The 15,814-nt window shown below is 36.1% G+C and overlaps 1 protein-coding gene across 6 annotated transcripts in view; it reads left to right on the top strand.

The window, feature by feature from the left end:
* The first annotated feature begins 609 nt into the window (after positions 1-609).
* TSPAN8 (tetraspanin 8) overlaps positions 610-15,814 on the top strand; it is a 31,304-nt gene continuing 16,099 nt past the window's right edge. The window contains exons 1-4 of one of the 6 annotated variants that reach the window (XM_058191465.1): positions 617-743; positions 6,911-6,992; positions 12,945-13,098; positions 13,215-13,391. In XM_058191465.1, the coding sequence (XP_058047448.1) occupies positions 13,332-13,391 (60 nt within the window). In that variant the 5' untranslated portion in view covers positions 617-743; positions 6,911-6,992; positions 12,945-13,098; positions 13,215-13,331. Of the gene's footprint in view, positions 744-6,910; positions 7,072-12,642; positions 12,661-12,944; positions 13,099-13,214; positions 13,392-15,814 lie in introns of those variants that run through there. The other 5 variants (XM_058191462.1, XM_058191463.1, XM_058191467.1 and 2 more) reach the window with 5 other exon arrangements.

Here is a 15,814-nt window from a genome sequence, read left to right as displayed (position 1 = left end):
TTCCCTTGTTCATGTCTACATTCATACTAATTCCTGCTATCTTGTACATGTTTGACAAACTAATTTTAAAAAAAGAAAGAAAGACCAGTTGCCTCTTCGAAAAAAAGCATCTTTGGGATTTTGATTCAGAAACCATTTACTGTAAGATGGTTCAGAATGGGAATTGGACATGAAGACTTCAAATTATCAATGGCTGTTAATCTTAGTGTCAGTTTACTACATCCAAAATTTCAGGCCACAGATTCAATACTTACGGTAAATACACTTAAATGCCAGTTGCTTGGAAGCATCAGAAGGCTATTACCCATGATTGTGCATTTCCCTAAATCCATCTGGTTGCACACTGGATATACAGTAGAATTTTGGACTTGGTGGACCATTAGGACTCAGTGCTATGGATTCCAGCTGCCATGACAGAACCACACCATCCCTTATGATCTCCATCTGTACAATGACTGAGTTTGGAAAGATTGCTACTATCCAAAAGCTTAGAAAGTACTTAATTATTACACTAAAGTAATAGCTCTAGGGCAGCAATTAGTGATTCAGAAAGAAGCTATTGTTGGTAAGCTCACAATAACAGGAAAGAGTGTTCACAATCACAGGAAGTAGTGATCAGTATTTGTTGTACTGATTTCTTGTTGCTGAATTGATTTCCTCCATAATATTTTGTCTTTAAAATATGCTTCTTTCTTGCACTTTGATGGCTGATTTTTGAGAAGAAATAGGCATATTCTACAATGGTAAGCAATTTTTTTTCTTGCCTTGATCAGCATTTTGATTTGGTTTGGATTTCTTTTGAAAGCTTTGAAAATGAATATACAAGCAAATGTACTCTTGTAGAAAGAATAGTGTCACTATGAAAGATTTGTTATAGTGGTACAAGTTTTCCATTAATGCTTCAGCTTTCTACATTTACCACAATAGTTTAGTTAAATGGAAAACACACATTTTTTCCAGATGACTCAGATTTATTTTTATTTGTTGTAGCTTGTACCTAATCAACAGTTTTATTTGGCAAAATGTGGCTTGTCATAAATATGGAGACCATACAATCTAAACAATCAGAAACTGCCTAAACAAAGTATGTGAAGAGAGAATGTCACTGAACGCAAGTTTATTTTCAGTGGCAATTATTTCTCCCATTACTTGAATATTTTGTGCATGCTTATTTCTTTGGACACACAGATTCTTGCTATGAATTGTTTATTGCTTTTTGTGTTGGGCATGCAATCTTTGGGCACAAGTTTAGGTGCTTAATTTGTTTGCATGTGGAAAAAACTCTCATTTAGAGAATAATTTTGCTAAGCCATGCCTGATGGGTGGTCAGTTCAATCATTTATGAAATAGGATGCCCTATATGCAAAGTCAGGCTTTGTTTACTGCTACATGATTTGTTGAGACAGAGAGATGTACAATCCTACATCCAACTGTTATTTTCACCATGCACATACATGCAGATTGTGTATTCGTAGATGTATTTTGTAAATTTTAATCATAAGTTGTTTTGAGTACTTAATTAAGCAGAAAGATAGGAATACATTAAAAAAAATAAAACATCAAGTGCTTTCTATTTTTTTCTAGTGACTGATTTTCCATGCAATAAAGCAGGAGGATCTGGCCAGTGCTTAGATTTTTTTCCTATGTGAAACCTGTATCTGAGCAGCAACGTTACCATAGTCTGTCCTGAAGATAAAATGCCACAGGATCATAACTGGCTGGCTCAGATGCTAATTTAAGCAGAACGTTCCAATCTTTTCAGATCAAGAACTGAATGTAATATTCCATGTACCACAGTTGTATAACATGGTGAGGCTCAGGAGAAAAGTTTAAATGCAATTTAAAATAATTTTTTAAAAGTAAACATTAATTATGCTTCCTCCCCATGTACTGAGTAAGCTTTCATTTCAAACACTTTGGAGTTTAAAATTTACAAAAACTTTTGAAAGAGCTTAAGGGAACTGCAGATTGTGTGCCCAATCTTTTGGTGTTGAAAACTGCATGTGACTCTCGTGAAATCTACTAAAAGTTGCCTATGATCAGAACAAAAGATAAATGACAGTTGTATAAACTGCATCCACTTCCTTTCATAACTAGAGCCCTGTCAACCCAAGCCTCTTAACTTATGTAGAATATCCACCATTTCATGCTTCTGAAAATGGCTGAATGGGAGTAGCAGAAGGCTGTAAAAATAAAGCCTTCGGCAACAGAAAGGAATGGGGGCATGATGGCTCAGCAGTTAAAGAGGCTTAGCTTGTCATCTGGAAAGCTGACAGCCTGGGTTCAAGACCCAAGTGCTGTGCAATGGGGTAAGTTCCTGTTTCTTGCCCAGAGCAGCTTGAAAGCATGCAAATGCAAGTAGGTTAATAGGTACCATTTTTTGAGAAATTAACAGCATTCCATGTGCCTTTGGCATATAGCCATGCTGGCCACATGAACTTGGAAATTGCCTTCAGATAACACTGGGTCCCTCGGTCAAGAAATGGAAATGAGCATCACACCCCAGAGTCAGACATGACTGAACCAGGAAATTGGTACCTTTAACAGAGAGGGAAAGCAATCTGAGGTTCTAATTCTTGGTCTAGGGTGCACACATTCTGTGTATCCTGGGTATTTATACAGATATTCCTCCTATTGTAGTGGTCTTTAAAATGGTTAGATTAAAAGAAAACAATATAGTAAATATGAAAGAGAAAAAAGAAAAAAAGAAAAGATCAGAAAACATGAAAAAAGAAAAACAAGTGACTTCCAATTTTCTTCTTGGCAGTTATACTTACAATTCTAATCTGAACCTCTGCTTTTTAAAACTAAAAATTACCCTTTCAACATAATTCCGTCTAAAGGTTTGGAGCATTTTCTGAAGACCATGGGAGAAGATATCTGAAAAAATATTAAGTCCCTGCCTAATTTTTGGGATTGGGATGAAGATAACAATAGGCAGAGATTTATAGAGTTTATAGGATTAATACACAATTTACAAAATTAAGAAATGTTCTAAGGAGTATACTTATCAGGAAAAAAAGACTAGAGATCAAGTTTTGCTGCAGCACTTTAATTCTAGATTGAGGACTGAGGATTCAGATATAATTGCACTTAAGCACAAGAGAAAGTAATAACTATATTAATTGGATATAACAAAAGAAAACAATAGAACAGGAATGGTAGGCACGTTTGTGCTCTTATGCACACCCCTTACAGACCTCTTAGGAATGGGGTGAAGTCAATAGTAGACAGTTTTTGGTTGAAGCTTTGGGGATTTTGGGAAGAGACCACAGAGTCAGGTAGTGTATTCCAGGCATTAACAACTCTTTTACTGAAGTCATATTTTCTGCAATCAAGATTGGAGCGGTTAACATTAAGCTTAAATCTATTGTGTGCTCGTGTATTGTTGCAATTGAAGCTGAAGTAGTCTTTGACAGGAAGGACATTGTAATAGATGATTTTATGAGTTAAACTCAGGTCATGTCGAAGGCAGCGTAGTTCTATATATAATATATCTATCTATCTCTCAAATCAGAAGGCAAAATATTTTTCATCACAATTACATTGCAAACAATTAAACAGCCCAGTTTGCTATTTAATACATATATAATACATACATATTTTATACATATATAAAATTATATAAAACTGTATTTTACCCAGTATGAAGTTGCTTCTCAAAGTATTTGCAGTTCCTACTTGCTCAAAATTGAATTCAACTGAAATAAAAATTTGCTTTTATTACTGACATATTTAAAAATGCTTTTTGGTGTTAATACAATTATCCTAGATTCAATAATATTTTTGGATATACTTGCAAATAGCAAACTTTGTGTTTAATTAACCAGCAATCAAGTTTTTTGTATGGTTAGGTTGCATTTAAAAATAACTGAGTATTTAATGAAAGCATCATCTGAAATCATACAGACAATAAATTTATCAGGCCAAATGAAATTTTACAAAATTCCTGCAAGATTTCAAATTTCAGGATGTCTTCCTTAGGCTTCCTTGGTGAGAAAATAATTTGTTTATTTTAACAGCATAAGAAAAGTTCAATTTTAAGAGCTGGCATTTATGTTTCCTAAAATACAAAGATTTATAGAACTTTATTTAAAGTGCTTCTTCCCATTATGTTTTGTCAGGTACTTTGTTACAACCCAATATTGTAACCCATTCCATGTCTGAAGCTCTCTAACTAATGTATATTGATAAGGTGGGACTCCCAAATCAGCCCATTTTCCTCCTATTTTTTCCTACCCAAATTAACATAACATAACATAACATAACATCAGAGTTGGAAGGGACCTTGGAGGCCTTCTAGTCCAACCCCCTGCCCAGGCAGGAAACCCTATACCATCTCAGTCAGATGGTTATCCAACATTTTCTTAAAAATTTCCAGTGTTGGAGCATTCACAACTTCTGAAGGCAAGTCGTTCCACTTATTAATTGTTCTAACTGTCAGGAAATTTCTCCTTAGTTCTAAGTTGCTTCTTTCTTTGACCAGTTTCCACCCATTGCTTCTTGTTCTACCCTCAGGTGCTTTGGTGAACAGCCTGACTCCCTCTTCTTTGTGGCAGCCCCTAAGATATTGGAACACAGCTATCATGTCTCCCCTAGTCCTTCTTTTTGTTAAACTAGACATACCCAGTTCCTGCAACCGTTCTTCATATGTTTTATCCTCCAGTCCCCTAATCATCTTTGTTGCTCTTCTCTGCACTCTTTCTCAAACTTGAAAACTTCGAGGGATCTTTTGGAGAGATTTTGCTACTGAAAATTGCATGTAAACATTTCATCTTAAAATTAAAGTGATTACATAGGAGAATTTACATTTTAAAAAGCGTTATTGGGAAATGATTCACAAAGAAGGAAATGGGTGATTCGTGGGAAATTGACTGTATATTTATAAAAATAAAGAAAAACTGCCTAAAGGGTTCTGTGTATTATGAAACATTTTAACAATGCTTTCAAATCCATAGAAGACTATTGCCCACTATTTAGTGGGCCAGAGGAATGCTGTCAATACAATTTACTTGGACTTCAGCAAAGCATTTGATAAAGTAGACCACTACCTACTACTAGATAAAATAGAAAAATGTGGGTTAGACAGCACCACCACCAGATGGATTCGTAACTGGCTGACCAATATGTAGTCCTCAAAGGAACTACATCCACATGAAGGGAAGTATGACGTGGAGTACCCCAAGGCTCTGTTTTAGGCCCAGTACTCTTCAACATCTTCATCAATGACTTGGACGAGGGGATAGATGGGGAACTCATCAAATTTGCAGATGACACCAAGCTGGCCGGAATAGCCAACACTCCAGAAGATAGGCTCAAGATACAGAAGGATCTTGACAGACTAGAACATTGGGCGCTAACTAACAAAATGAAATTCAACAGTGAAAAAAGTAAGGTTCTACATTTAGGCAAAAAAACCAAAATGCACATGTACCATATATGTGGTACCTTGCTCAATAGTAGTAACTGTGAGAGGATCTTGGGAGTCCTAGTGGACAACCATTTAGATATGAGCCAGCAGTGTGCAGCAGCTGCCAAAAAAGCCAACACAGTTCTGGGCTGCATAAACAGAGGGATAGAATCAAGATCACGTGAAGTGTTAATATCACTTTATAATGCCTTGGTAAGGCCACACTTGGAATATTGCATTCAGTTTTGGTTGCCAAGATGTAAAAAAGATGTTGAGACTCTAGAAAGAGTGCAGAGAAGATCAACAAAGATGATTAGGGGACTGGAGGCTAAAACATATGAAGAACGTTTGCAGGAACTTGGTATGTCTAGTTTAATGAAAAGAAGGACTAGGGGAGACATGATAGCAGTGTTCCAATATCTCAGGGGTTGCCACAAAGAAGAGGGAGTCAAACTATTCTCCAAAGCACCTGAGGGTAGAACAAGAAGCAATGTGTGGAAACTAATCAAGGAGAGAAGCAACTAAGGAGAAATTTCCTGACAGTTAGAACCTTTAATCAGTGGAACAACTTGCCTGCAGAAGTTGTGAATGCTCCAACGCTGGAAATTTTTAAGACAATGTTGGATAGCCATTTGTCTGAAATGGTGTAGGGTTTCCTGCCTGGGCAGGGGGTTGGACTAGAAGACCTCCAAGGTCCCTTCCAACTATGTTATTATGTTATGTTATTTTGAACAAAAAAGGAAACAGGATTTTACAAAGCTGAACATTCCTCATAGCAAAGAGGCAGTATGGAAAAGCAATGTTACTTTCCTTTCCTTCCCATAGAACTAACTAGTCAGAGGAGCAGAGTTGAATTTTCCCTCTACAAAGACTTTGCTTCATGACACACCTGGGAATGTGTTATCTTTCATTCCTTTATTAGGCATGTACCAAGAGCTAAGGTGTGGTTGTAGGCAACAGGTTATGCGTATATATTGTATGATTATGCCAAAAATCCAGTTGCTTAAAAAACGATTAAATGAAGTGGCTGAGATTCCAAATTCCAAAAGGTATTTTCAGAAGGACTACCATACCATATTGGCCTGCAAACATCCAGAGGTGCATGACATGCCAACAAAGAGTACAGAAAGCACAAATTATTTGCTTCACGTAGTAGTTATACAGATGCTTGTAGACTAAATGTTGCAGCTGTAGTTTAAATTCAACCATTTCATAGCCTTCCTAAGCATTGTCTCATATATTCCAGAAGATCTCAAAATGTCATTCTATATGCTTAAAAGGAATATCCAGTTAAAATATGTACTCTTTCATTTGTTCCAAGCACTTGCTATTAATGCATTTCCTTGTATTATATTCTCTATTCTCTGATATCAGCATTTGGTTTATTTTTTGATCAGCAGTTTTACAGGAGAATAGTGAATAGCAAGGAATCATTTTTAGCAAGGTTGTCAATAGAGGAAAACATAACTGTTCTTTGCTTGCTTTATCCTTATGACCCAGAAACTTCTGACTCCATCAAGCATGACATAACCACTAGGAAAAACTTCCTCCTGTTTGACGGTTGACCTTGACCAATTGGAAGGTACATGAAAGGAAGTGAGACATTTGTTTGCTGGAAATATCATCCAATTCAAACATACTGAGCTCTAACGTCAATACGGGTATGAATGATTTCTATTACAGAAAGATTACCCTGAAACACAAGAGAACAAAGGTGGGGTTTGAATGTATGAAGGCATGTACTTCATTTATATGGCATCATGTTTGAGAATTATTTTTAAAGGAGTAGTATTTTTAACTATAGCCCTTGAGCAGCATAAAATGAAAACACTACAAGATGAAAACGTAACAAAAGAGCAATCGGCTTATGCCAAATAAAATTCTGGGCCCAACAGCGCATCATGAGCCAAATCCAGAAAGATCATTTGTTCACTATATAAGCATAGAACAGAAGTTGCCTACAAATACAGTTGAACCTATATCTGCCAAAAGAAGACAAAGGTAATACAGCTCTTTATCACATCTATTACTAAAAACACAACCCTCCAGATGAATATTACACTATTTACTTTATAAGAATGCTTAGAAACATTAAAAAGAGCCAATGTAAATGTCCTATGGTGCTGGAGAATTGTTAAATAAGTAAACATGTATTTTAGGAATAAGTATAATATAGGACCTATCACTTTGTATATACGCTGAGAGCTTATGCACTGGAGACAAATTCTTTGTGTGTCCAATCACACTTGGCCAATAAAGCTATTCTATTCTATTCTATTTCTATTTCTATTCCTATTCCTATTCCTATTCCTATTCCTATTCCTATTCCTATTCCTATTCCTATTCCTGTTCCTGTTCCTGTTCCTATTCCTATTCCTATTCCTATTCCTATTCCTATTCTACATCTGTGTAATTGGAAAAGACTAAAAAATCCACCAAGATAAATGTTAATTGTTAGCTTATCCAAGTCCAGCTGATGGACAAAGTTAAAAAAAAAAGTCCAATATTTTGTTTAAGTTTTTAAAATTTTGCAGGTAGATGGATTAGATGAAAATTCACATGAAACTTATTGGACATGTATACTAAGGTAAAAGGCACCAGATCCCTGGAAAGAAATTTAATACTTTAAGTCAGTAGTTGATAAATAAGAATAAAACTTAAATTCCAACTTTGATCAAATCTACTTCAAGTCACAGTGCTGAGTTAGGTACTTAAGACTATTGAAACATGATTTGAAGGAAATCTGATTGTGCTTTTTCCAGCTTAATATGTTTAAGAATGAATAAGATAGATGTAGAACAGTTGGACTGAAATTTGAGGTACTGTAACTCATGAATTTCTGCAAACTTGATCAACTTTTCCTTCTGGCTCCATGAACCTTTGCCCAGAAATATCTGTTGGTTTTAGTTTTACTACAACATTTTTTGAAAATTAGATATAAATTAATATGTTCCTTTGGGAGAGCTCAGATTTTTTTAAAAACAGCAAATCTCTACTGAGTTTTACACTCTGTTATGCATGTTTATTTAGTGACTGTGCTACAATAAAGGAATATAATTTATATGAGTGGGAAAGTATAGAACAAAAGGCTATTCGTGGACTTTGAACATGCTGATTACCTTTGTACAGATATATTTTCCTGTAATTCAAGATGAGGCCTTTGTTTATGGTAACCCATGTTGACTATTCAGGTTTATCATATTTTGTGTCTAGTTTTACTTAAATTGGACCAAAATGGACTTTTAAGAATCAGTCTTGCATTTTTCTGTGAGGATATTTTTTAAGCACTGCTAAGCTGCTATGTGATTTTTTAAATCTGGTTCTGCCTTCCATGAGGACTCATATCATTATACCTGCATGCTTAAAGCATGGTTTGACTTCCTAGAACTTACATTGCAAGTTAACATTGCTTATCAATGTTAACATAGAAATGGCATAGTGCTAAAGCATCCTCTTATTTCAGAAATGTCAGTCAAAAGTTAATAACTGTACTGCAGGGTGGTGGTCATTATCCAACCATTAAATAGTCCACATTCAGCTTCAGTATAATTTTATGCCATCTTCTTTTACAAGAAGAGTTCTCCACTCCTCTGAATACAGCAAAATACCTTATGCCACCAGACTTGAAATCCTGGGTTTAGAAAATTTAGAATTACGCCACCTTCGACATGACCTGAGTTTAACTCATAGAATCATCTATTACAATGTCCTTCCTGTCAAAGACTACTTCAGCTTCAATTACAACAATATACGAGCACATAATAGATTTAAGCTTAATGTTAACTGCTCCAATCTTGATTGCAGAAAATATGACTTCAGTAACAGAGTTGCTAATGCTTGGAATAAACTACCTGACTCTGTGGTCTCTTCCCAAAATCCCCAAAGCTTCAACCAAAAACTGTCTACTATTGACTTCACCCCATTCCTAAGAGGTCTGTAAGGGGCGTGCATAAGAGCACGAACGTGCCTACCGTTCCTGCATATTGTTTCCTTTCGTTATATCCAATTAATATAGTTATTACATACTCATATTTATATATGCTTATATGCTGTATAGTTATTACATGCTTATGTTTACATATACTGTGTGACAAAATAAATAAATAAATAAATAAAATAAAATAAAATAAAATAAAAGGTTTTGGAAGTAATCGGGTCTAGCAAAAACAATCTCTTCAGCCTGGTTGGTTTGGTGGAGAGAGAGAGAGAGAGAGAGAGAGAGAAAGAGGGGGAGGGGGAGGGGAGAGGGAGGGAGGGAGGGAGGGAGGGAGGGAGAAAAGGAATGTCAGAAAAGGCTCTGTCTTACTTTTTAAAGTTATATATACCAATCTGGTGGTTTTATAGACATATGTGTATGTATGTGTGTGTCATAAGTTTACAGATAAAAAAAATGCTCTCAAATAAGCTTCTAGTGTAAATGCAAATTAAAACAGCTTTTAAAACAACAAACCATCTTTCATGAGAAAGCAACAGAGAACAGTTTTGAAAAGCTTGTAATCAAGGTGGTTAATGGAACCCAATTTTCAATAGATTCCATATTAATTGTAATTATGCCATTCTCCTCTTCTCTGTGTCTTAATTCATCCACAGACATGCACTGTAGATATATGTAGTTACACTCAGTGGTGGGATTCAGCCAGTTTGCACCACTTCGGGAGAACCGGTTGTTAACTGTCTGAGCAGTTTGGCAAACTGGTTGTTGGAAGAAATCATTAGGGCAGAGAACCGGTTGTTAAATTACTTGAATCCCACTACTGGTTACACTGTAGTACTTTCAAACTTGCAAGTTAATGTAGCCTTACAAAAAAGTAAGTTTAGCTCATCTACAGTAGTTGTGTTTCCTGGAGGGTTTACCCAGGGAGAATGACATGAATCCTGCAATAGAGGTTCCACTTTTAACTGCTTGCTCCATTAGGGTGGATCCTTCCTTAGTTTCTTTCTCTAACCATTGAGAAACTGCAAGTTCCTGCCCCCCTTCTCTGCTTGTTTTCTAGGAAGTATTTCATCTCCTCTTTTCCCAGGTCACACATGCATTCCATTATAGGAGGTGATTATGTGGAGATCGATGGAGAAAAGATGGGATGGGTTAATGAAAGACTATTTTACAAGAAATTTGAAACCGCTGTAGCCAGCTGTTGTTGTTGAATGCCAAGTCTGCATAAAGTAAAGGTTGTCTCATCTAACACTATCAAAATATGGTTGGAGGTGGGGATATGCTTTCCCCTCTTGGGATATGCTCAATTAAGTCTTTCATAGCCACAAACTAAGGGGAAGGAAAGTGGAGTGGCATTGCCATTTGGGAGATTAAAGATCACTGTCACACAGACAATTGGATGTAAGGCCTTACTAGTAAAGCTGCTCTCTAAGGTGAGAATGCTGCTGTTGTATTGTCTTTTATGTAGCAGAGCAGTTTCCTTGTGCTGCTGAGTCTCATTGGGAGGTTGGTGATACAATTACTGAAGCTACTTGTCTTTGAAGACTTCAATATCTGAGGAGTTCTTTGGGAGACACATTGCAGAGGCTGCACACTTAGATCAGGGCTGTTAAACTTGCAGCCCGTGGGCTGGATGAGTCACGCACTAGTCACACCTATGCTTGGTTTAGTGAATGGGGGGAAAAGTCCCAATATGTCATATGATGCCGCTGTGACTACGCAAGTTTGACACCCCTTCACTAGATCTATTTTTTGTCTTGGAGAAGTTGCAATGTGATATAATGCTTGTAAGATGGAATAACATGGAATAAAATGGGAAAAGGGATTCATTAGAATCCTAATGAATTGTGTTCAAATTCCACTCTTGGTGTTAGAAGATTCATATTATACAGACAAGTCAAAAAACATTAAAGTGCTTAACCACAATTATAACTCCAGGAAGTTCATAGCCGAAACCACAGACAGCTTGACAGGAAACTCAACTTAGATGGCTTTGTAAGACACTTGTGCCCTAGTTAGCAGAAGGACACATGAAATAAGCTTATAGCAACATTTAGGGAGGCAACTGAGATAGTGGGCTGTTAATAAGCCAATCATGCTCTGATATATGCTTGTACAACCATATAGAGAAAGATGCTTTTTTCGTTTTCCTGTTTCCTGTATTGTCTCAAGTATAAAGATATGTACATCAGAACACCTCGTTGTTCAGTGGGTTATATTTGCACAAAACCACTGATCCTGCGCATGATTAAACCTTTTTGGTTTGATCCCGGAATTCCTTGTCAATCCTTTGAATTCCATAACACTTGGGCACATTAATATCTGCCCTTTATCTTTGCTGGATCAGTCCCTGATTGCTGCAAAGCACCCTAGTGTCACAAACCTCCATGGGAAGAGCTTTTCAAATGTCCAAACCCTGACATGTAAGGAACTTCATGGCTTCCAGAAGATGCTTAAAAGGTTTCTTAAGTAGAGGATGGGCTTCACATCTCAGTTCTTATTGGGTGCACAGATTGCCATCCTCTATCTCTACACACTGGGGGAGTGATGGGCCAGAGGATTAGATTATAGATTGAGCTCCAAGTCCTTCAAGTAAGGAATGCCACAAGACTCGATACTCTCCCCACTCCTATTCAAAGTGCACATGACATTTCTGGGTGGCATAATCTGTCAATGTGTGGTTAGGTTTTTGTAACTGTACATCTTGACACATGGCCAAATAAATAATGGTGTTAAAGTGCTGCCAGGTAACTGATGGCTGCCAGATTCTGGAATGGGAGGAACAGGTTGAGACGCAATCCCAGCAAGATGGAGTGATTTGGGGTTCAAAGGCTCTATTCCAAAGAGGTTTCATTGTTTCCTCAGAATGGGCTAGCAATACCCAAGATGCAATTGGTTTGCAATTTGGAAACTCTGGGCCTCACAGCTCCTAGTTTAGAAGCAGCTGGCAGCTGTAACCAAGGAGATTTTTGCCCAGTTCCACCAATTTTTTTACATTTTAAAAAATTAACGAATACAAAAATTGAAAATGGGAAAATAAAATAAAATTATAAAAGAATAAAAAAGATTTAAAGAAGAAATTTATCAATACATTGCAGTCATGATGTATTGCCGTCATCCCTATGAGCTATATTACTACTGTATATTCAGTGCTGCAAACCACTGAATACTTGGAGCCATATGTTTATCTTTCTGATACTGAACAGTAAGACTTTTTCCCAAGGTGCTTTTCAAAAGGGAAGTGGGTTTTCTTTGTTTTTTTCTTTGAAAATGTTTTGCTTCTCATTCAAGAAATAGATGTGGAAAGCTGTTACGGGTAAGGAAGTCTATAACCATTATATCCATTCTAGAAACTATGTTTGTATAGCTGTCACCAAACAAGCATATTCTTGTTAAAAAGTGTCTTCTATTGAGGATAATAGAGTTGTGTTTCATATTGTGCTAATTGGCTATAGTATAATTTGTATAGATTGTCTATAAAAGTTCTCAGACAGACACTCAAGAATCTGGAAGACTGCAAGTGTGCTACCATATGCCACAATCCTAATTAATTTTATTCAATTTTTTATTTTTACTTTTATTGTTTCATGTACCCACCAGAATGTATCATTACTACTACAGTTTCTATATCTGAATCGAGATCTCTGCACAGTGAATCCTTGCTCAATGACTACTTATTTAGTGACCATTCACAGTTACAACAGTGACGAAAAAGTAATTGTATGGCCAATGCTCACATTTATGAACTTTGCAGGTGTGTAAAAGGAAATCCATAAAGCTGGCTTTTGTTCAGTGCCCTGGTTAATATTTACCTACCAGATATGAATAGCAAACGTATTTTTCCTTCATAACTTCCCTTTTTATTGTCAGCTCAAAGAAAGCAGCTAAGAACTTCTTCCTGGTTCTTCAATAGAACAATTTAAAGAAGATCCTTTCTGAGAGATTTTTCTTTCCATTTGAGAATACTTCTGGCTGGAATAAGAAAAGATGGCAGGTGTAAGCTCATGTATGAAATACTCCATGTTTGTCTTCAACTTTTTTTTTTGGGTAAGTCTAATTTTTTGAAATGAAAAATATATAAACCAGAATGAACAATGAAATATTGGTTGCCTTAAAATCTGATATTTAATGAGGAGTGGGAGCCACCTGTTCCAATAGCAGTACTGGGCAAGAATGAAAGAAGTATAATAAAGAAGATAAATACTTCGTTATTTTGAAGGACAGGACAAAAATTGGCAAGACTTAAGTTTGAAAACAGAGACTTGTCTGGGACATATGGAGAAAAGCATTAAATATAAATACTTTTCTGAAAAAGTGTATAAATGTTGGAAATTGACTGCTATTTGAAATAACTTCTGTAGCAAAATAGAAATATATAGATTGTCTGCCAACATATTTATCAAATTGTAAAGCTTTATTTCTTAGTGTAGTCATGATTGTTTTCAAATTGACTCAGCCTTCCACCCTTTATAAGGTAGGTAAAATGAGGACCCAGATTGTTGGGGGGGCAATAAGTTGACTTTGTAAAAAAAAAAAATACAAATAGAATGAGACTATTGCCTTATACATTGTAAGCCGCCCTGAGTCTTCGGAGAAGGGCGGGGTATAAATGTAAACAAACAAACAAACAAACAAAAATTGGGTATGTGATCATATGCTGGGATAATTGCACATTGCTTAGTTTCCTACTATTCCTGACCCATTCCTCTTTCTGTCAAATATTACTCAGTGTCCACCCCAAAAACAGGCTAGCCCAGCTTGTAGCCTTTAAACAATGAGTTACAAGGTGAGAAAAAGTGGAGATTTTCTAATGAAAAATTATTTGATGTGAATAATTAAATCTGTTCAAACACGTGGCAGAGAATTTGCGTTTAAGATAGATACTGCTGCGGAACCTCTGTCTACAATAACCTTTTTGAGTTTAAACATATGTGGGTGTTTTTTGTTTTTTGTTTACAGTTTTTAAGAATAATTTTTTCAAATTTCTCACGTTGTCCTGCAAAATGAATTTGAAATGATAGTAAAATGCCCAAATGTGTGTTTGTTATAAATCCAGATCAATCTGAATATTTTTAGCTAAGTTCTTAAGCAATAGCTAATTCAACTTTGCCGGTAAGAATAAATTGACCACTGTTCTCTGTCCAGTCTGGCTCAGTGATGTACTTCCATGATTTATAACTTTCCAAATATATTTTGGTTTTATTCCTACTTTATTGTTTCAGTCATGTATTTCCAGACAAATCTGTGTGGTGTAAAGGAACCCTTACTGTCACTACTTGATTTTTGAGTCAACCATTTTTTTTAACAGCCAATACCATGCCAAGTGATATCGTGCTGTCTCTTAAAGGGACAAAGTCAAATAACATGTCTGGTATTGGGGGGAGGAGTAAATGGTGAAATTGACTATTTTCAGCCTTGGCTGAAAACATGTCATTGCCTAGCAGTCCATAATTCTCTCTCTTTATCTCTCTTATTTTGTCTCCTTCATACACCAACATGCAGTTAGCCCTGTCAAGTCTGGGAATACTTTGAGGGTCCTAAAGATAGTTTAATGCTAGGAAATGACTTATGGTTATGGCCTGCCTCCCATGCTGTAAGACAATTTGAGGGTGTGAGATGACGTAAAAGAAAGAATAGATGAAAAAAATTGTTGGTAACTTGAACAAAGAATGAGAGACGATGCTTAGCAGATTTTGAATGTTTTATCAATGTGGTTATATATGGATGGTGAGGAGAAAATGAGATGTGAGTCTGAAAAATATATAATTTTAAAGGAATGATGTTTCCGTTGTTTTTAGAGTTGAGGTCCCATATTTACCTTGCATTCAATTTCTTGGATACATTGTTGGTTTGATAAACTGATGTTTTAGGATTGTTCACTTGCACAGCAACAAACATTTTGTGATTAGCTATATCTGTATGGCAGTGATAACATTTCTTCAAAATCTGCAATATCCCACTGATACTCAGAGATCATGTTCCTTTCTTAGATTATTAGTGAAATTATGTGTACAGGTATGTATAAGCGTGTTTCTGTCTATTCATCTTTGGGGGGATGGGAAAATTATTGTCATCCGTCCAAATTTACTTGATCGGGTTCCAAGAAAACCTGGAGTCCATTGTGATTTATTCAGAAGCATTAATGATCAGAGAAATTAATTCTTAACACCCCTCCTAATCTCTTGTGACATCTTGCATATAAAAAGAAACACCGCCATTCTGTACAGTTGCTGGTTCCCAGTATTTCAGATAAAGACAGTCCTTGCTTTCCTTCCATGGGAACAATTCCCTCTCCCCCACCCCTAATGTACTTAATTATAGTGGAATATGATAGATAGTATCAATTTATTATTCAGGTAATACTAATCACACTGATAAAGATTTCTGGTTGACCTGAATGTTGAGTAATCTAACCAACTCATAGAAATTAAGCTACCTGGAAATTGTGCTATGAAAAAAATGCAATTGTT

The sequence above is a fragment of the Ahaetulla prasina genome, chromosome 7, assembly GCF_028640845.1.
Source record: "Ahaetulla prasina isolate Xishuangbanna chromosome 7, ASM2864084v1, whole genome shotgun sequence".
NCBI classification, from domain to species: Eukaryota; Metazoa; Chordata; class Lepidosauria; order Squamata; family Colubridae; genus Ahaetulla; species Ahaetulla prasina.
This window is presented reverse-complemented; position numbering and strand designations above follow the sequence as displayed.